The sequence below is a fragment of the Juglans microcarpa x Juglans regia genome, chromosome 1D (assembly GCF_004785595.1).
Source record: "Juglans microcarpa x Juglans regia isolate MS1-56 chromosome 1D, Jm3101_v1.0, whole genome shotgun sequence".
NCBI lineage: Eukaryota > Viridiplantae > Streptophyta > Magnoliopsida > Fagales > Juglandaceae > Juglans > Juglans microcarpa x Juglans regia.
Genome location: NC_054594.1, coordinates 35,860,160 through 35,882,938, shown reverse-complemented (window position 1 = coordinate 35,882,938; position 22,779 = coordinate 35,860,160). Strand labels below are relative to the sequence as shown.

The window sequence follows — 22,779 nt, the reverse complement described above, 5'->3', positions numbered from 1 at the left end:
TGAATTTCAAGTTATGTCTTTCGGCCTCACTAATGCCCCTTCAACATTTCGGAGTTTAATGAACCAGATTTTTAAACCTTACCTAAGGAAGTTAATTTTTGTTTTTTTTTTTTTGTTTTTTTTTTTTATGATATTTTGATCTATAGTAGGGATGAGGAGACCCATGTACACCTCCTGCAGCTGACTTTTGAAATCCTAAGGGGAAACCAGCTCTTTGTTAAGCTGAGTAAATGCAATTTGGCTACACTGAAATTGCCTATTTGGGCCACTTGATTTCTGGCCATGGAGTTAAAACTAATCCTGAGATCATTAAAGCCATGTTGAGTTGGCTACCACCAAAGTCTCTCAAAGCCCTAAGAGGTTTGTAGGCCTCACAGACTACTACAAAATGTTTGTGAAAGGGTATAGAGCTATAGCTGCTAAGTTGACTTGTTTGTTTAAAAATGACAGTTTTGCTTGGGATGAGGAAGCTTAGGAGGCCTTTGACAAGTTTAAAACATCAATGACTGAACCTCAGTCCTATCTCTACCAAATTTTCAAAAGTCATTTGTCATTGAATGTGATGCTTCTGGGAAAGCTATTGGGGCAGTATTTATGCAAGCAAGAAGGCTCCTAGCATTTTTTAGTCAAGCCTTGAAGGGGAGGGTCTTAAGGCTTTCTACCTATGAAAAGGAATTTCTGGCCCTTGTGTCTGCAGTTCAAAAATGGCGCCATTACCTCTTAGGCCAACCTTTTGTTATTAAAACAGATCATCATAGCCTCAAATTCTTACTAGACCAAAGGATAGGAACTGTCATGCAGCAAAAATGGATCTCCAAACTCATGGGCTATGACTTCATAGTCGAGTACAAGAAGGGTAAAGAGAACTTAGTGGCTAATGCTTTATCTAGACAAGGAGTTAAATCTGAAATGATGGTGTCTTTAGTTTCTATCCCAAATTGGGATTGGCTGATAGAGATCAAGGCATTATATGCTACAGATGGCATGATCAAGGATCTTTGGGAGAAGCACAAACAAGGGTAGTTACCATCCCCCTATGTAGTCAAAATTGGGATACTATTCTACAAGGGTAGAGTTTACATTCCTGCCAATTCCACCTTCATTCAGAAATTGCTAGATTTACTGCATGACAGTCCCCTAGGAGCCACTTGGGTTTTGAAAAACCCTTATATAGAATAAAAATGGATTTCTATTGGCTGGCTAGAAATCTGATGTGAGAAACTTTCTAAAGGGCTGTGACATTTGCCAGACTGTCAAGCTGGATAACACCCTTCCCAGTGGGCTGCTCCAACCACTTCCAGTACCCTCAACACTGGACTGACATAACCATGGACTTTGTTGAGGGCTTACCTAACTCTAGTGGCTTTAATGCCTTATGGGTAGTTGTTGATAGGTTTACCAAATACTCTCACTTCATTCCTATAACCCATCCATACACTACTAAGACCATAGCCCAACTTTTCCTCAAACATATTTTTAAACTCCATGGTATGCCTAATTCCATCATATCTGACAGAGACCCAACATTTATCAATAGATTTTGGCAGGAACTCCTAACCCTACAAGGGGTCAAGTTGGCATTCAGCACAGCTTACCATCTTCAGACAGATGATCAAATCGAAGCTATTACTAAATGGGCAGAGAACTATTTGAGATCCTATGTCAGTGATAGACCAAAGGAATGGTCTAAATGGGTGGCACTAGCAGAATGGTGCTACAACTCAAGTCAGCATGCCTCAAGCAAACTTACACCCTTCCAAGCCCTTTATAGCTACAAGCCCCCTAAACTATCTAGCTACACAACAAGCACTGCAAGACTGAAGGAAGTAGAAAATACCTAGCGCAACTTTCGGTTTTGTTGAAACACAATTTAGCCAGATCTCAGGAAATAATGAAACGCTATGCAGACAAAGGATGAAAGGAACAACAATTTCAGATTGGTGACTAGGCTTACCTAATGCTCCAACCTTACAAACAATCTTCACTTCAACACCACCAGAGTATGAAACTTTCGCCATGATTTTATGGACCTTTTCAAGTGGTCCAGAGAGTCGACGAAGTGGCATATCACCTTCAACTACCGGCATCAACTCAGATCCATGACATTTTCCACGTCTCACAAATAAAAAAGAAATTAGGGCAACACATCAGTACCATTTCCCACACTTCCACCCATCGATAAAAATGGAATCTTGAAACTGGAACCTGAGGAAGTTCTTACTTGCAGGCTGAGGAAAGTGAAGAACATGCCCGTCATGGACCTTCTGGTTCGCTGGTCAGATCAGGGCCCCGAGGAAGCCTCATGGGAGCTATACATGCAATTTTGCACCCCTACCCACACCTTGTGAGCATGGTGTTCTGATGGGGGGAGAGTTGTGACACGAGAGGAAGAACCAGGCGGCAGCATGAAAGGTAGAGAGGAACACGACAACAACTCTAAGGTTCTTCTGAAGATTTAAACAAATGTGAGGGAATGCAGAAAACTTAAGGAAAAAGGGGCTTAAGGGTCAGTGCATGTGGGCCTAATGAAGGATCGTGATGGGCCTAAGAAATGAAGGAAGAAGCGGTGGACAATGAAAAGGGCTTAGGGCTTGGCCCAAGAAGTAGTGTTACTATTTTTGTTATTTTCTTTGTAATAGTTGTACTAAGGGGCACTTTAGTCTTTTCTTATTACTAGTATATCTAGCTTGGTAACAACCTGAAGAATCATCTGGAACCTTGATCATTTTCCACTGTTTGACTGTTTGGAGGAGCTCCTCTCAAAGAGAGTCTTTGCTATCATTTTCTACGGAATACAATTGCCAATTATTCCCATGTTTTGTCTCTTTAATTTTGTTTCTTAATGTAGTCTATTACACTATCTATGGCATAAACTTAAAGAACAAGCCCTGGCTGCGGCCGCAATACTACCATCGGTGTTGATGCATTATCAAGGAGAACATGGTTTCAAGACATAAAACAGGGAGGCTATGTGTTTGCATATGTGCGTTCATATATCCCTCATATCTTGTCTCTGATCGCAACCATAAATAATACTATCATCAACCTTCTTTGCAACATCCTTTACCAAAAACATCACCACCACGAGCAGATGAACACTACTACTACTCCTATATAGAGGACTTCATCTCTACCAGATGCTCTCAGCCTCTAGTGAGATTAACATATATACGATGTGGATAGGTGAGCCTATTAGTAACAAAAATACATGACTATCTCATCTCATATCATCTCATCTTATATAATCATTACAATTTTTTTAAACTCTCAAACAGAATATAATAACAATTCAACTTTTTCAAAATCCAAAACAAAAATAATATTATAATAATATTTTATTCTACTTTCAACTAAACATCTCATTTCATCTCATCTGAACTGCGTAACCAAACGAGATATCTAAATTTCATCTCCCAAGGTAATCATGTAAAAAATATGACATCTCCAATTTCGAATTAATTTTTTGTATCGCAGTGTTTAAAGATGGCATTTCTAACTAGTTCTAACTTCTTCCCATGGGATGCATAAACTCATCCTACAACTCTTTTTTGTTTCCGCAGATCATAGATATCTCATACACACCTGTCTATTAAGACGACACTTTGAGCCTGAATAAGTCCCAAAATAATTATATAAAAAAAACATTTTGAAATGTCTGTTTTAGATTTTTTTTTTTTAAATTACTATTTTGAAGGGTCAAGTTATATCATATGCTTCAGCCATTCACGAATCACAAAAATACATTTGCTCTTTGAGTTTATGACTCTAACAAGAAATCAACACTAATGCACAAGATAAAAGGAGGAAATTACGAACAGTAATTTTGTAAATCTGCTCAATTTTTATAATAATGTTCAAAAAGTTGTTCACAAGTCCTAGCTAAAGTGCATATAACTCTTATATAGCTCACCAGAGAAACCTGTGCCACGGACAAAACTGATTGGTAGTGTTAGGAATTAATACTCTACAATGTTAACTTAGATGCTTGAAACACACTATTAACATCACGAATACTTAAAGAATGCAAAGTGCGGGAGCGAAACCACCACCGCAGCAATAGTCACTCCCGACCTGCTCGATATCATTGCATTTGGGCCGGCAAAATTGCTAATCAAGAGCATCACTTGTGAGGCACCAAGTTCCGTGTGTGACAGATGCCAAGGTTGGCTTGAGAAAAATTGTCACATCAGATGCATCATGCTGATCTAGTCCTTTGGGACAACATAACCCTGGTTTGCCTGCACCCCAACAAAACGTTATATAAAGCAATTCTACAATGAGAGCTTCGGGCCTATGCATTTCTCCGAATTTTCTTCTTCTTCAGTTTATCTTGCTCCCGATATCTCTCCCGTCTTTCTTCTCTCTGACGCTTTCTCGACAACTGCTCATCTTTGGTTCTCTCTACCTCGAGTTCTTTCTTCCTCTTGTCTTCCTTAAGCTTTCGCTTCTTCATCTGCAAAAAGGCAAAGTTATGAGGTGAGCGAGGAAAACTTTCAAATAGCAGCATCATTCACTGTTACAAGAAAAACTATCAGGTCTCTTAACAGTTGTCATCATTTCTTCAACAAACTTGTACACAAGAACATTTACCATTAAGGTGAATAAGTGGAAACATTCCCTAACAGTCTCTCTCTCTATCTGTCTCTCTCTCCACACCCCCAAGTTTTCAACAGAGAACAGTTCTTAGAAAAACTCCCGTGTTCTCAAAGCCTTAAAGGATTTGTACAGTCTTCACCATTACAGCAAAGAGGAAGAAGTATTGAAAATAGGACAATATAATAGCGTACAGAATTTGTCTGGAAGAGACAAAAAGTACCACTTTTAAATCATGAATCAATAAGCAGTTCAGTTGCTTACAGTGAAAATGCTGAGAATCGACAAAGCAGTTTAATTTTGAAACCTAAAGTTTAAACTCCCTCCTCCCACCCCCAATCTTTACTTCTCTCTGTACTTATTGGCTAAATGATAGTTCTGATACCCCTAAAAACTGGATTTTCAATCAAAGACAAATTGGATTTCCAGCAGATTTAACATATATATTTTTTAATAAGTAGGTTAAAATGTCATGAAATACAGTAATTCAGTAAGATTGCAAACCTTCTCATTTCTAATCAATTGAAGATGTTGAACAAGAGCATGAACTTTTCGCTCATGAGGCTCCATGACCACAGCCGGTCTTCTCTTTTCAAGAAGTGGTCGTTTCCGACTAGGAATGTCCTTGGGCTTTGATGCAAATGGGAGAGCTGCCTGCAAGTTCTTCGGTATCACCAATGGGTTGAACTTCTTTGGCTTCCTTTCAATTGGCTGTTGATACAAAAAGATGATTAATAATAGCGAAAAGAGCACTAACAAAACAATGCTTTTGGTAATCACCACCTTATGTCAGAACTTACCTTGTAGAGTGAATCCTTGTTAAGAGGAATGGGAAGATTGTATTCTCTCCTCAATTCAGCTACAGTTTTCATTCCTTGCCAGGTCTGCTCGCGAGGTTGCAAGGCTGTTGACAATGGGTTGTAAAAGCAAGGAACTTCGACTTGAGTCCATGCACGCAAGAAAACAATGTCACTCATCTTGATCTTATCCTCAAAGGTACACCTTGCAATCCCTTCTCTAGGCTGTCCTCCCTTCTTTTTTGGTTCGTTGCCCATCTCTTCTTTTGCAGCCTGCACATATTAAAGTCATAAAATCAGGCTTTCAGGGTAGAGAAGAGATTTCTCGTTTCCACACGTTTCCATGCATAGAGTGTCAACTAGGAGGGTTCCATCCATACGATAATGTGCATACATTGATGGCATAACATACTTCCCACTAGAAATCAAATAAAGCTTGGTAATGCTGAATTTGAAGCATCTGATCTAAAACTAAAAGGCAAACACATAGTAACAAGCAGATGCAACCGGCAAGATCTAAGGGGAAAAATCTTTTTCCTTTTAGTAAGTAATCTAAGGAGACAAAGTCAGAATGAACAATACATATACAAGTTTCACATTACCTTCTTAACCTGGCCCCGAATCCCACTGACGGTTTGAATAGCTGCACCTTCAAACCGAGCAACTTCAAGATCTGAAGTAAACATATCCTTGATAAGTGCTGTCTTCTTGAAGATCTTGCAGGGGTAACCAACCATCTTGATTTTCTTCACTATTCGAGCCGCATGATTGAACTCAAGCACAACTGCAGTAGCAGTAATCCTAAATGTAGCCTGACAGATCAAACAGAAGCCACTTAGGGGCTAGGGAAAATATGAAAGTAAAAACCATAAAAAGTTTCATGTGCTAATATGAGAGAAAAACTCAGAACTGTAGTTTGGTGCATCTAAAAGAAACCTGGTGCCAAAAAAAAAAAAAAAAAGAAAGAAACAGCAAATCTGAGTTGACAATTATGCAACACTTATGAGCCAGATTGTTGACAATTATCACAAAGTACAGAATGGCACCCAAATTGAAAAGTTCTAAGCTGCTGTTTGTGTGAAAAGTGCTTTTTGACTGATTTTTGTAGGCTCTAACAGTAAATTACTTTTTAGTCACCTAATACTTCCGATAACTGCCTAAAACCAGGTACTACAGCAAGCAACAGAACAAATGAGGAATCAAAATCCAACCAAAGCAAGACAAATGGTACAATCATAATGGACCAAAATCCTGGTCATTCTGACAAAGCACAAGAAAATACAGCTTTAAGTTTCACACAGGATAACCAGTAGAATGGGATTAGAGCAAAGTGGCCCCTCTAGAAGTAAAAAGAAAAAAGACCTGATTGTTGGATACATTCTGAACAGCAACGACACCAGTATTGGGAGGGGCAAGAGGACCCCAGAATGTGGCAAGGCAATGCATGTGTTCGTGAGTATACTTAAGCATGCGATGCCTTCCATTTTGATCCTCAGTGGCGTAAACAGGTATAGTTTGGTAACGTCTCCATCCAATTGAAACAATTATGGGATCTCTATTCTTCAGTAACTTCTTGTGCCATCTGTGCCGCTTCAACCTGGCCTGGAAGAAAAGAAAGCAAACATCTTATGACATCAAGATTTGCCAAGTAAGAGGTTAAAATAAGAAAGCTAATCATCAATGATACAGAATGAGTGAGTGTGTAATAAATGAAATTTTTTTGCTAATGTTACAAAATTGTGCCAGGGGTTAAATATTTATTAAACTCAATTAGCACCAATACAAATCTTACTGGTATAAACCAACCCGATTTATTATAAAGAAAAAAACTATCTAATTAGTTGAGTTACAAGTGTAATAACAAATAACCCTTCTTTTCTTTAGATTGTTTGATTATATTAATAATAATCATTTTATACTAAATTTGCCTGGCTGAGTCCTGATATGTGACATGTCAGCCTTGACAGGGAGGTAGATTCTTGTTGAATTCTTAATGACATAGGGAAGCTACAAGTAAATAACAAGTCACTTCCATTATAATCGAATTCGCTCAGTTTGGATTAAGAGGGGCTCTCAACTCATTTCATCTCATTTCATCACTACAACTTTCACAAATCTCCACACAAAATATAATAAACAATTCAACTTTTTCAAATCACAAAATAATAATAATAATATTAAAAAATAATATTCTAACAACATTTTATTCAACTTTCATCTAAACTCATCTCATCTCAACTCACTATCCAAACCTAACCTGAGGGCTCATTTATTTTCAGGAAACTTCTCAACTCATCTCATCTAATCATTATAACTTTTCCAAATTCCCATACAAAAAATAATAATAATAAAATCATTCAACTTTTTCAAATCTCAAAATAAAAATAATATTAAAAAAATATATTTGAACAATATTTTATTCAACTTTTTAACTTTAATATCAACTCATCTCATCTCATTTGCGAAAACAAACGAGGCGTAATTCAACAAAACAATTCCCCCCAGTCAATAGAGCCACTCTGCTGACCAGCAAAAAAGGTCTTGGAAAAAGCTCCAGTTTCACAGGACATAATATGGTTGCATTCATGAGTAACTAAGTGGTATGCTAACTGGGTAGAAAGGAGTGACATAACAGCCCAGGAAATAGCAGAAGGAAAAACGATACTATTTTTTTGGCATTGGAGCAAGAAAAAATGAAGTCATTAGTGCATTCTACCTGCATGTATCCGACATTTTCCTCCCCAAGACCAACTCCGCCAACCAAAATTGGATGGCATGGATCGAAATATTCAACCATCTCAAAAGGAACATCATGAACCTCCAATCTCAGGTAAGTCCCTGTCCGAAAGCCCTCTATCTCTATTCTGGTGGGCTCATCAAGATCATTGAGTTCAGATATATTCATCTGTTTACGAATTTCAATCTCCTCCTTCAACTGCACAAAACAAGCACGATTTAATTCTCAATAAATTTTAAGTGTAGCAAACTATGCCCACGAATAATCCAAAAGATCTACCTTGTCAAAATAACTACTTTCATTAGCTTGACCACGATGAAACTTGGCTCCATCCTTTTTATCAACTTCTTCATCTGGTGATTCAGATCCGTTAAATGTGCATAATAATTAAGGTCACAGAGAAAATTCATAATGCTTTTCTACATATAAGACTGCATTCACGACAAAACAGAAATAAGATTGTTCACCTACATCAATGATAGTAAAAACACTTGTCTTCTATGCCACATAAGGAATTTAAAAATGGAAAATAAAAATTATCATGACCCTTGGATTGGGATTTGGGTTTGGGAGAAAACAGTATGAAACGTATCAAGTTAAAAGGATATTGCGCATCAAACTTTGCTCGAAGAGCCAGCTTCTTAAGCCTTCGCTCCTCAGCTGCCGTGTCGTTTTCCTTTTGAATTGCACCATTGCCAATATCATTGGTCTGATGCCTAGTGTACTCGGCTTCTAAATCTTCAAAATCGCCATAGACAGCATCGTCATCATCTTCTTCTTCAGAATTGGACCCCAGGACCTTATTTCTACTTTTAGCTTTTTGCCAATCACCAGTTACAAAACGGTCATGAATACTCTGAATAAGCTCTTCATCTTTCCAGTTTTTTAGATTTTCCAGATTTGTGAATTTGGAACAGTCCTCAGCATTGACATTTCCTTCATCAAATCCTTCTCCCAGATTCTGCAATGAACAGACCATCATGAAATTGAGTGAACACAGCATATACTCCAGATATGAAGGGTTAGGCATTTATATCTATTTTAAAGAGCAATGAGAAACATCTAAGATATTAGAAGTAAATGGGTGTGTATCAAGGAAAAACCTTTTTCCCTTCTCCTTTTGGCTTAAAGAAGTCGTCTCCATCACTTTCCTCATCGTCACTGCTATCTTGTAATTCATTAAGAGTTGTAGTTGGTGTTGATGTAGCTTTCCCATATACAAGTTGCATAAGATTTGTGTTTTGTCTCGAGACAGTCCTTTCCATCAAAGACTCTTTCCACTTTGAAATGTTTCCCATGTCATCTTCTTCAAGAACAGTTGAGAATACAAATTAGAAACGGAATTATGTTAACAAGGACATTAGTTTGATTTACCACGTTGCCCAAGTCAACAATGAAGAAATTAATCAAGAAAGCTACTCAATAAGAGTCATGAACTTGAACTATATTCCACTACCATCTTAAATTGGTTTCGACATCTCATCCCTTTTTATAAAGACAAGCAGAGGACTTCCAAAAGGCCAAATAAGAACACTCAAAACAGGAAAAAAAAAATGAAAGAAAAAAGGAGTATAGAAGGAATTCAAAGAAGAAGAGGAAAAAGGCTACAAAATATAACATATTGACAATCATGTAAAAAAATGTACCATCTATTTCATGATCCTCTCCATCTTCCTCTGAAAAATCTGAACCAGAGGGTGTCTGGTTATCTGCACCATCATCACTGTTTTCATTCTCTTCTTCCGAATCCTATAATTATGCAATTGTAGGAAATGTGAAGACAGCAAAAAGAATAGAAACTTTGTGATATTGTTAACGGTTTGTCATTTTCCACCACTATATTTTTCACATGCATCAATCAAGAAGAGGGGACCACACTAGTTTTTTTGGATAACTAAAGGGTGACCACAATATTTCTCATACGAGTTAATCAAGAAGAGAAAAAATGACACTATACCTCAGGCAAACATGGAAATGGATAACATCTATATGTTATATATGCATCTATTAATTTCAAATAAAAATGCCACAAAAATATAAGTAGCAGTTTATTATATCAAGAAAGAAATTGGGTTTAGAGTCTTTAAACAAAGACAATATAATTTCCATCATGACCTATGCACTCTAAATAAATTCAAGCACAATGCTGAAAAAGAGATCTCAAGAAGGAATCAACATCACAAGGCCGGGATGAGCAAATAAAATAACAGTTGGAAAGGTGTTGACATTATTAAGCATACTGTTTTTTCCCAAACTTTTTAGACAAGTGTTAGGTCTACACACATTTTTTACAAAGAAGTTTTCACGCTGACATGGTCTGATGTAATATTTCAGATCTACTTTACTATTAAAAAAGGCTTACAATCTGATAGATCACATTAAACCATGACAGCGTGTAAACTTTCTTGTGAAAAATTTCTATGTAGACCAAATATTTCTCCACTTTTTTTTTTCCTTAAATGGCAATGGTGCACAGAATCCTAAACAGGTACCTATGCGTAGTAACAGAATTCCAAACAATTTTTCTTTAAATGTTTTTTTACACACCCACTGTTCAGCTCTTGGTTCTGTTTAATGCATAATGACTAACAGCAATATCTACCTTCAAATCCTTGTGATCAGTGTCCTTTCCAAAGAGAGCTTTTCGCCTTAGCCTTCCACCATGGTACTCAACATGTTCCTGCAAGTGATCTTTAAGAGGAGATTGCTGCTCAAATGTATCAACAGTCTCTTCTTCAGAAACACCACCTTTACTTTTTATCATTGCATCTTTTTGAATGGCTTCGTCTTGATCTGAAGATTCTGTACCATCCAAATCTCCACCATCACTTTCTTCATCAGATTCGTCTGCTTCAATTTCATCCCCAGAATTCTCTCTCTCTGAAGGTTCTATTTTGTGAGCCTGCTCTACAGTTTCATGATCATCTTTTCCATCATTTTGAGCCTCTAATGGCATATTAGGCTTCCGGCCAAAAAGGCTTATGAAGCTTTTTTCTAACTTTTCATCAACTGAGTACTTTGTGTTCTGAAGAGATTTCACCAAAACCTCACCCACATCTCGGTCCTTTCCTGCTACATCAAGAACAAACACACTTGAGTATTGAAAATAATGGCTACAGCAACAAGAAGAGTGAGAAATTTACCTAGTGCCTAATAACCATTTTACCCCAGCAATATATTTTTTTATTGGCACCAGGTTTCTAGGAACAACGTCCCGACTAATCCCAAGGTGCATAGGCCCTCAGCAAGGAATTTCCCTTAGTGCACCTTGGGTAATTCAAGGGGAAAATCCCCCAGTCCGATGACCCCTAGAGATTGTATGCAACCAACGGGTTCAAACCTTAAACCTTGGAGGGAGCATACCACCACGACCAAGCCTATACCACTTGAGCCAACCCCTAGGGGTTATTTTACCCAAACAATATAATTTTGTTTATCAGAACTAAAACATACAAATGATGAAGGGGATTTCATAGAAAACATAGCAATGTTTGCTAATAACAAACAGAAGATAGATGGTCTCACAAGCATAATGAAAAGGCAACACCAAATCGACATAAATTAAACTGATTATTCACCCACAAAGCAAAAATGTAAGAATATAGAAACAAATAAAACCTTTGTGTGTCACTCCATTCTCATCACCAACATTAGAAAACTGAACGAAGTGGTCATTTATGTTTATATAGACAGCATCCTTGTCATAAAGAAGATCCCCAAGTCCAGACATAGGTGCATAAAACAATTTTTCTTTATCACGAAGCCCTTTCTTTTTTGCAGCTGATGGTAAAGGACAGGGATCAGCTAACCCTGTAATGCCAGCTAAACCGTAATCACCCACACCAGCAATATGCACCTGATTCACAAAACACGTATTAGATTATCCATGATAATTCAATTAGAATTGGCATTGACGGTATGTATCATTCATGTCGAAACATTCAGAATCAGAACATAGACCTAAGGGTAAAGCAGCTTGTTTTATTGAGAGGCAAGAAGCAAGGTTCAATGCATAATCATATTTCTCACTGCTTTTGTAATTTAAAACAAACAAGAATGTTTCTTGATAATCACAAATATGAAAAATAATTTTTTTTATAAGTACAAATATGAAAACTTTAGAATGAAACTATATTGAATACATAAGATGAGGAACAAAAAGACACAATATAACAGTGCAATTCACATAACTTGGGCATCGTATCATTACACAGATTCAGTTTTTTGTAAGAGCCCAAGGCTCCAACCTCTCTTTCCATATTATCAATTGCACGAAAAAAACAAGATAAAACCCCGTCATGCCCACGACGTACTGGCCTACACTTCTGTAAGATGCATTAATATCCGCTCTATTTAAAAAAAGTCAACCACAAATATGACATTCCAAAATGTTAACTAACATCTAGAACTCTGGAAGATCATTACAGAACCTTTCAACCAAAGGAACATAATCCTCTTTCCTTTTTCACAACAAAAAAAAAATCATTGAATATCAACTTAATGCAGATTTCAATTTTAGTTGCCCTTAGAAGGCATACCTTAGTCCCCTTCTTCATATTACAGCCTCGCAAATAACCATAAAGAGTGATGTTTCTATCACATTTTTTATTCATTCGCACTTGCTCAGGAGGAGTGACATCTTCAAGTCGATCTACTAAAATATAAGGATGAGAAGCTCGCCAAGACAGGGGATGAAATTTCATTACAGAGATAAACCGTGCAAGATTGTGAATTTCACGCTTAGCATACCTGTTCAATCAAGATGGAAATCAAGTAAGAATGAACCTCACAAATGTGTAATGTATCTGTTAACAAAGCAGTGCTTCTATGATCCATAACAAAGGTTGCCAATAAGTCACTTACTTCCCATGAATTAAACCAGATAAATAAAACAATTTTGCTCCATCATATATTTCGGTCCAGAAACGATGCTTGAGACGCTGCTTTGTTTTCCTCAGTTTCTTTGCATCCTTAAACTTATCAAGGTGAGTAAGAACTCCCATAACCTTTGGGAACCCATGAACTTGCAATATATTCAGGAATTCAAACGTTTCCTGTAAGGGAAAAAAATAGAGCTGAGCACACGGTTCCTCGTCATTAAAAAAAAAAACATAGAGGAGATTGAAATAAAATAAAAATGGCATAAGAAGCAAAATCTAAACGCTAAATGTTTTCATATTAAACCAATGGAAAATAGAAGCAGCCTAATATAAATCCTGCATAGCAAAAAAATAAGATAATTATCTAGATTTTTTTTATAAGTGAAAATTATCTAGCAAATATAAACTTAAATGGGCACATCCTATACCAATTTTTTAGCACCAAAGCCAGTCCGACCAAAGCAAACAAACTTAACTAACTTAACAACTCAAATGAGATAAAATTGGTTCAAACCTTTCAATAAGCTAAGTAAAATCATCAGAATTCAAAACCTAGAAGTTTCTTATAGACTATCATAAAAATAAATACAATTTTATGGTTTATCAATAGGCAGCTTAAACCTAGTATCTAAATATGAACCAAAATATAATCCTACATGAATTCAAGTGGGTGAGTCTTTATACAAAGAAGCAAAAGTCATGAAAGCATATCTCACCATTTCGAAACCATAACTTCCATCTATAAGAAGCAAAGCAAGATCAGCAAACTTTGCTGCGTCAATCATGCCATTGATATCGTTTGGGCACTCAATAAACTGTAGTCGCCTTTGCTTACCTGAGAAAGTTGAATCAACCAGTCTATACCCATATGCTTGTTTTTCTTCTCTTTTTTCCTTACTGGATTAATTTAATAATGTAGGATAGGAGACATATATAAACCTGATACAATTGTGATTGGCCCTCGAACCTCAGACATGTTGTGTTTGGTATAATGCTTTACAAGAGACTTTATCAGGAGCGATTTCCCAACCTGCAATCACTCAAAAGATATCATCTCCCAAACCAAAAAAAAAACGACTCAGAATAGCACAAAATACCTATAAGTTTAACAAAAATGCAACAAATTTATCAGATACCTGGGGAGGACCATGCACCACAACAACAAACGGTGCCGGTTCGCCATAAGACCGATCAATCAGCGGGACGTGAAGCCTTCTCTGTTCTTTCTCGACCGACCGCGACTGTAATCGCTTCGCTTTCACCGAAGAACTAAAAGCAAATGCCTATACATATCATACATAATATGTGCTCAAGTTTGATAAATTTACACATTCTAAAGAAGAAAAATAACATACATGCAGAACGATCAAGATAAATGAAGCTAATGGAACCTTAGGGTTTTGTTTCCTGTCGTTCTCGGAAATGTTTTTCTTCTTCTTGTCGGATTTCGCCTTCTTCTTGGGACCGGCCTGGCGAGTTCGATGCACCTTGTGCGACTGATCAATGCCAGTACTGTCTAAAGCCATGGTCGGTTCGAAAATAATACCCGCAAACCAAAGTTTGTCACAAGCCAAGCTCAAGGCTATGAATTGGGGCGACGGCGGAGCTTCTGTGAAGTGGAGGGTTCGAGGTGATGGGGTCAGAGAGGACTTCAGTTCAGGGACTTGTTTAGTTTGTTCAGCTGCTGAACAAATGTTGTCGTGGGCCTAGGTTAAGTAATAAGAAGCCCGGTATCGTGGGCTTATGGCCTTTACTGATTTAATTACTTCTGTTGTCTGAGTCGGCCCATGGCCTTTTATTACCACTGACTTTACTGCTTTTAGTTGTACTGGCCCATAGAATGTAATAGTCAGTATATGGAGGGGGACAAAAGATTGTAACAACATATAAAAAGTAATCAAAATCACTATTTCTCCTTTTCACCCTATTTTTTTTCTTTTTAATTTCAGGAGTTTGCCTTTTCAAACTTATTATTAGAGCAATTATATTTTTTTTTCTTTCAAATATTTTTTAAATATATTTAAATATCTTTTAAAAATAAAAAGTTATATTACTTCACTAATAGTCATTTTCTTAACTATTAAAAAAATAAAAATAAAATAAAATACTCGAACAGTAATTTTAAGAGAACAAACAATGAAACCAAGTATCATTTTCCTTGCCAAAGGCATATGGCCTGATGGCATAACATTCAAACCTCCAAAATGGAGGTCTTGGGTTCAACCCCCATCTCCGAATAAAAAAAAAAATTGTATCATTTTCCTTTCTTTTGGAGGTTTTCACATCGAAACGAGCTTCATTAGTTCTTAACATGCAAAGGGCGTATTACAAAATTCTTGATGAAATTAATAGTCATGGGAGAGAAATTGAGATTCTCAATAGCATCCAAAGAAAAATAAATTAGTCTAGAGTTCAAAATTATATTTCAGCGCTGCGAGCTACGGCTACAGCGGTAACGGGCCAAGCCTTCAGTCGTGCATGTTATAAGATGATAGATTAATCTTCTTTGGCTACCTAAAAGTGAGTAGTGTTATGTGTACTTATAATTTTACTTATAAGACTCATTTTGTTAGTTTTGTTTTGAAATTCAAAATTTCATATTTTCAGTATATAAATAACTGACATATGGAGAAATAAATTTTTTATAAGTTTTTCTTGAGTATATTTAGTATTTTTTCCCTAAAAATTGTTCAAAATCTTAAAATTTATTTTTTAAATCAAATTATACTATATAAATGGTGTGTGATGTAAAAGCTTATTAATAGATTTATTCTAAAAATATTTATCTCTTTATCAACCTTCACCTGTGTTAAAAAAATAATAAAAATCCAAAGGAAAAAAAAAACACAAACTTCTTCAAACTACTATATAAATACAATTGTCCTCAATTATTAATTTAGAAAATCACTTTCAAACTATCATAGATAAAAACATGTCCTCAAAATATCTCTAAGAATAATAAAAAAAGACAATACAATCTGCCAAATTTGAATTTTGATTGTTTTAAAAAAATCTTAGAATCTATTTTATATTTCGTTTTGTAGAGATAAATAAGTAGAAATTTATGTTAATTCTTAAGATTTTCTAGAGAAATTAGGCAAAATATCAGATAATATTTCTTAAGAAATAGAAACTTATTTAATATTTAAAAGATTCTTGGATTGAGGTTGCAAATTCTTTTAAAAAAATTATATACATAAACAAATAAAATAAAATTCAAGTATTTTCTTACGTACTTATCTTCACAAAAAAAAATTACATTTCAAAATAAAAGGAAAATGCTAAATGTACTTAAGAAAAACTTACAAAAAACTTATTTTTCCACATATCAGTTATTAATAACTAAAAATTATAAAATTTGAATTTTGAATTAAAAAAAAACTAATAGAATGAATCTTGTGAGTAAAAATGTAAGTAAAAGTATAAATACATGTAGCACTACTCAAAATAAAATTAGTAAAAAAAAGAGTTAATCTTCTAGTCGGTCAGTTGTTTATCTCCAAATAACAGACATCCAATGAGTGAGTGCCACATAGGTGTGTCACTAATTGCTACCATGTGCTGTAGGAGATCACGCATGGTGACCATCCCTCATCCTCTCTCCATATTGACACACAGAACAAACAACAAACACGAGGAAGATTAATCGCGACCCTCTCTGCCCCCTTCTCTGCCACTCTCTCTGCCCCATCTCTCCGTTGTTGCTTCCATCGCTCCTGGCCCCATCTCCTGATTCTCGCATGAAAACCCCCATCTTTGCCCCCTCTCCAGAAACATCAGGGCCAACTACTCTAGTTGTGACTCTCGTGTTTGTCTTACTCGACTAGATCAAGAAACTCTAACGACCAATATTCTCTATCCAGTGCCGTCGCCGACGTCTTTATAGCATCAATCCAATGCCACCGACGATGGATAAACTCTCTAGTATGCCCTTTTAAGTTTATTCTCTAGACTCTACGACTTGATCTGAGATTGCAATTAGTTAAGATGATTTTGGGTTTGGTTGTGGGTATGATTGGTGAGGTACATGGCATCAAATGTGACAACATCCCAAAAATATTAGTACGCAACTCTTGATCGGGCATCTGCCCAAAAATAACTTCTCATACACTCATCCTCATCAACTTGCATGAAGTACACAAACCCAGGTTCTTTATATTGTCGATTAAGAAAGTAGGCATATGACATTTGTGCATTCCCCTCTTTAAATATTTTTCTCATTTTGCTTCCCAAGAAATTTTCAACATCTTTATCAATACAAGCAACGTTAAAGTCACCACCTGACTCTTTACTCAATACCGATATTATCTTTTTCGTTGGTATACCGGATTCATTCAAAGTCGTAACAAGTTTTTTTTTTTTTTTTTTTTTTACTTTAGTAACCCCTATGTCCACAGAGCAAACTAGTGCATCTCAGTGTAAGTAGAACATGGTTATGTTCAAGCACAAACTTGAATACTATTCACTTCTCACCATCTTTCTTTATTCTCATCATTACTTTACATTCAATTTTTGTCTCCGCGGGTTCAGGAATTGTTCGTTCTTTTTTTTTTGTGACTTTCCTGTCGAAATCCTTCCCTTGAGCAAACATAGTTTACTGCAATTAGTTTTTTCTCATATTTGGACAATCGAGTATGGTTGGTCCGAATAGCAAAATATTTTCATCCTGCATATGCCTTGTAAAATGCTTGGACGTCTTCAATGTCATCAAATAGCATACCAATGAATAGTTCCAAAGGACCACTACTCAAAGAAGAAATCACATTGACTCAATCATCCACACTCACTCCATTTTACAGCGTAAAGAATTGAAACGTGCTGCTATACAGAGATGATTCTAAAATAAGTTTATTGGTAGTGTTTGTTTTTTATCCTTTTAGGCTGAAGTGTAAACAGATGAGGTCAAATGGTGATTTCGTTATTTTCTTAGAACCATTTGTTAGGCCTTTAGCTGACAATTTCCCATTTTTCTTTATAATCAATTGGGTCTTTTATTCTTCAATACGAAATAAGGCATTCTTCTTTCTTTTCTATGCTACTGTTGCACCTATTTTTCTCTTTTTTTTTTTTTTCAACATGGTATCAAAGGAGAATTCAGACACCCACAATCCCTTTTCACGCTTCTTAAATTTTAACCACGTCACCAACCCTTACTGTTCAGATAATAGAGATAACTTAGCAATCATTTTAGTGACTAATCTCTTGACCATTGAAAACTACATTCCTTTGTCCAGAGCTATGCGTAAAGTTCTTGGGGCCAATAACAAAATTGGTTTTATCAATAGAGGTTTTCAGAGACCCATGAAGCCAGAGGACCCTCTACTGGATGCTTGGGAACGATGCAATGATCTGGTCGTCTCATGGATCCAGAACTCAGTTAGTAACCAAGTGAAATCAACTCTCATTTTCGTGGATGATGCACGAGAGTTATAGGTGGAGCTACAAGACATGTATTCTTAACAAAATGGTCCTAGAATTTTTCAATTAAAAAAGAATTTGGTTGGTTTGATGCAGGAACAAGATTCTATCAGTGTTTATTATGGAAGAATTAAGACTTTGTAGGATGAACTCTTTGTGTATGATTCTATTCCTGAGTGTGATTGTGGAAAGCTGAAGGTTCTCTTGGACTGATACTATAGAGATTGCGTGATTCAGTTCTTAATGGGATTAAATGATGTGTATAGTAATGTTAGAGATCATATTATGCTACTGGATCCTCTACCTCCTGTCAACAAGGTGTTTTCCTTAGTCCAACAACAAGAGAGGCAACATCAGATGGTTTCTCAAGCCCTCACATATGACTCTAAAGCTCTTTTCACTAAGAGGAATTATGTAAATACCAAATTTTCTGTAAAACTTGCTACTAATTGTAAACAAAGCAAGACTTATTACACTTATTGTAAGGTTTTGGGACATTTGTTTGAAAATTATTTTAAGGCAGGGAATGTTGAAGCATCGATATGCACTTACTGCAATATGACTAAACATATAATAGATAAGTGTTATAAGCTTCATGGATATCTTCCTGGGCACAAGCTTCATGCCAAGTCAAAGAATATTGTAGTTTTTGCCAATTCGGTGAGTGCTGATCAAAAGGAAAATGATGAAGTCAAAATTGCTTTAACCAAAGGGCAATGTCAGTAGTTGTTGGCTCTTCTTCACCAAAAGGATCCTTCACAACTCCACACTCTGTCAACAATGTACAGGCCATTTTCAAATCAGGATTAGGTCCTTCGAATTATTCTAAACTCTTTGGTATTCTAACTTGTTTATCAGTTTATACTAATCAACCTCCCAATGTTGCTAACATTGTATGGATTATTGACACATGTGCAATAAATCACATGGTTTGTTGCACCTCCTTCTAGACCACAGTGACTGCACAGGTCCCATACACTGTTAGGTTGCCAAATGACAATGATGTTCTAGTAACACACATTGGTGTTGTTAAAATTTCAAATATTTTGGTCTCAACAGATATTTTTTGTGTACTTTCTTTCACTTTCAATTTATTATCAGCAAAGAAACTTGCAGAGTCACTCACATGTTGTGTTTTTTGTTTCTCTGACTCTTGTTTCATCCAGGACCTCACATCTTGGACAACGATTGAGATGTGTGAAGTTAAGCATGGACTTTATCACCTCTTGTAGACAGTTGTTAGTCCTTATACCATTTCTAACAAGTTTTTAAAGTTTTTTGACAAGAGTATTTTTGCTTCTGTTGCTATCATAGATAGCTTATCTGTTTCTGGTCTTTGGCATTGTTGCCTAGGCCATCTTTCTAATCCTAGATTGAAGTTAATCGATGATCCTATTGTTAGAAATAATGTTGATCATGACAATGAAATGTCTTGTTCTGTTTGTCCTCTTGTAAAGCAAAGTCATCTTTCTTTTCCTCTTAGTGATCATAAATCATCATATTTATTTGAATTGATACACCGTGACACATGGGGGCCTTATTCCACTATTGCTTATGATGGTTCAAAGTATTTCCTTACCATTGTTGATGACTTCTAAAGAAGTACTTGGGTGTATCTTCTCAAGACCAAATCTGAAATTGGGCAGTGTATAGAGTCTTTTTATAATCTTGTTGAAACTCAGTTTGGGGCTAAAATTAAAATCCTTATAAGTAACAATGAATGAGAGTTCCAAATGATAGATTTTTTTGCTAGTAAAGTATTATCCACCAAAGAAGTTGTATAGAGACCCCGCAACAGAATGAAGTTGTAGAGAGAAAACATAGATACATTTTGAATGTTGCTCTGCCTTTGAAGTTTCAATCAAATATTCCTTTCAAGTACTGGAATAATTGTATTTTAACTGCATCTTATTTAATCAACAGAACTCCTACACCTTTGCTAGATAACAAATGTCCCTACCAAATTCTTTTTGACATTAAACCTTCCTACAACCATTTAAGAGTGTTTGAGTGTCTTTGTTTTGCCACTACTTTGTCTCAAGGTCGGGCGAAGTTTGATCCTAGAGGAAAGAAATGTGTTTTTCTAAGATATCTTTCTGGAGTTAAAGGATATAAGTTGTTGGACCTTGATAATCACAGAATCTTCATATCTCGTGATGTTGTGTTTCACGAATCAATTTTTCCTTTTCAAAACATTTCTCAATCTCCTTCTTCTCCTGAAAATGATATTTCTCATTCTTAACTTTTATCCCACCATATTGATCAGCCCATATCTACCCAACATAATTTTTCCTCACCTGAAACTGACCCTTCAACAGATGAATCTATTTTCAAACCTATTGCTGCAAACAACCTTTTTTTAGACACTCCTGCAGCATCTTCCAATCTCCATCATGACCCTTCTCCATCTTCTCATGTTCTTGTTACTTCTCACTTAGCCAGTAATCCTTCTACTCCTACTCCACCTACACCTAATTCTGTTTCACTTCGTAGGTCCCTTTAGAAAGACACCTCAGTATCTATATTGTGAGCAGATCCCACTTAACTCTCAACTTAATTTTTACTTAAGGTGCCAACACACACACCGGGTATTTCTTTTCCTCTCTCTGATTACCTTTCATGCCAGAGACTTTCTCCACCTTTTCAAGTTTTTTCTTCCTCCATTTCCACTCATTTTGAACCAACTACCTATGCTCAAGCTGTGAAAAATCCTAAATGGTGCTAAGCTATAGATACTGAGTTACTAGCTTTGGAGGTAAACAATACCTAGGAGCTAACTAATCTGCCCCTGGTAAAACTGCTATAGATTGTTTATATGTCTATAAAGTGAAGTTTAATTCTGATAGTACTGTAGAAAGGAACAAAGCCAAGTTAATAGCTAAAGGGTATACACAACTAGAAGGAATTGACTATACTGAAACATTCTCTCATGTTTCTAAAATGGTAACTATGTGATGTTTGCTCTCTATTGTTGCTGTTCAAGGTTGGTTTTTCCATCAATTCGACGTGAATAAGGTTTTTCTTTATGGGGATTTACAATAAGAGATTTACATGTGCAAGCCACCTGGTTACAACAAATGAGGTCCTAATCAAGTGTGCAAATTGCTTAAAAGCTTGTATAGACTTAAACAAGTTTCAAGACAATGGTATTCAAAATTCTCTACCTCTCTTCTTGACTTTGGTTTTCAACAGTCAAAAGTTGACTATAGTTTGTTCACATGAATACTGCCGAGTCTTTTACAGCCCTTCTTATTTATGTCGATGACATTGTTGTTGCTAGCACTTCCATGACCTCTATTGTTTTTCTTAAAGATTTCTTACATAATAAATTCAATATCAAATATATTAGTTCACTGTGATATTTTCTTGGGATTGAAGTGGCCAGGTCCTCTAAGGGCATTTACATTTGCCAAATCAAGTATGCTTTAGACATCCTAACAGATTCAAGAACTCTTGGTTCTTGTCCTTCTAATATTCCTATGGATAAGAATGTTAAGTTTAGCAAGGAAATTAAGAATTTTTTGGATGACCCTACTATTTTCAGACGGCTTATTGGAAGGTTGTTATATTTAACAATTACTCACTCAGATCTTAGTTATAGTGTCCAAACTTTAAGCCAATTCATGGATAAGCCAACTGATGTCCATTTGGCTGCTGCACACAAGCTTTTGACATATGTCAAATCCTCTCCAGGTCAAGGGATTTTCTTCTCAGCTAGTTCTTCCTTGGAATTGTGAGCTTACTGTGACTCAGATTGGGCTTTTTGCCCCGACACTCGCAAATCTGGGACTAGTTATTGCATTCTACTGGGCAATTCCCTTGTTTCTTAGAAATCAAAGAAATAAACCATAGTCTCTCGTTCTTCAGCGGAAGCCAAATATCGTGCAATGACTACCATTTGTTTTGAACTTACATGGCTAAGATACATCTTAGCTGACCTCTAAATTTCTCATCCACAAGTTGTTACTCTTTATTGTGATAATCAGTCCGCTCTTCATATTGTAGCTAATCCTGTGTTTCATGAGCGTACTAAACACATTGAACTTGACTACCATTTGATACGAGACAAGATTCAAGAAGGCTCCATTTAGACAACTCATATTGCCACTTCTTATCAACTGGCTGGCATTTTTACTAAAGCTCTACCATCTCATGTTCTATTACTTCATCTCTCCAAACTGGGAATAGACAATATCTATTATCCATCTTACGGGAGGGTTTTACAGCATGAAGAATTGAAACGTGCTGCTGTACATAGATGATTCTAGAATAAGTTTATTGGTAGTGTTTTTTTTTTTGTCCTTTTAGGCTGAAGTGTAAATAGGCGAGGTCAAATGGTGTTTTCGTTATTTTC

The 22,779-nt window shown here is 36.1% G+C and overlaps 1 protein-coding gene across 4 annotated transcripts; it reads right to left on the bottom strand.

Annotated features, from left to right (window-relative positions):
* Positions 1-3,821: 3,821 nt before the first annotated feature.
* On the bottom strand, positions 3,822-14,691 carry LOC121255190 (ribosome biogenesis protein BMS1 homolog). 4 transcript variants are annotated; one of them, XM_041155469.1, is made up of 18 exons: positions 14,399-14,691; positions 14,144-14,290; positions 13,947-14,037; positions 13,724-13,842; positions 12,991-13,181; positions 12,666-12,876; positions 11,746-11,983; positions 10,730-11,199; positions 9,774-9,876; positions 9,231-9,433; positions 8,736-9,088; positions 8,407-8,503; positions 8,107-8,325; positions 6,753-6,992; positions 5,993-6,202; positions 5,394-5,663; positions 5,098-5,304; positions 3,822-4,453 (listed from the first exon to the last, which is right to left on the bottom strand). In XM_041155469.1, the coding sequence occupies exons 1-18, from the start codon at positions 14,531-14,533 to the stop codon at positions 4,292-4,294; spliced, it is 3,666 nt and encodes a 1,221-aa protein (XP_041011403.1). In that variant the 5' UTR covers positions 14,534-14,691; the 3' UTR covers positions 3,822-4,291. The 4 variants fall into 4 exon arrangements, with proteins under 4 accessions (XP_041011403.1, XP_041011414.1, XP_041011409.1 ...); XM_041155480.1 differs by having other exon boundaries at positions 9,231-9,430; XM_041155475.1 differs by having other exon boundaries at positions 10,730-11,196.
* Positions 14,692-22,779: the final 8,088 nt, after the last annotated feature.

Bases quoted from the DNA above. Each gene is read 5' to 3' on its own strand.
- LOC121255190 (XM_041155469.1), bottom strand. From the start codon at position 14,533: ATGGCTTTAGACAGTACTGGCATTGATCAGTCGCACAAGGTGCATCGA. The intron at 6,993-8,106 runs GTAGAATGCACT...CTTTTCTTCCAG, and splicing joins AAAATGTCGGATACATGCAG to GCCAGGTTGAAGCGGCACAG. The intron at 5,664-5,992 runs GTAATGTGAAAC...TAATATGTGCAG, and splicing joins TTCGGGGCCAGGTTAAGAAG to GCTGCAAAAGAAGAGATGGG.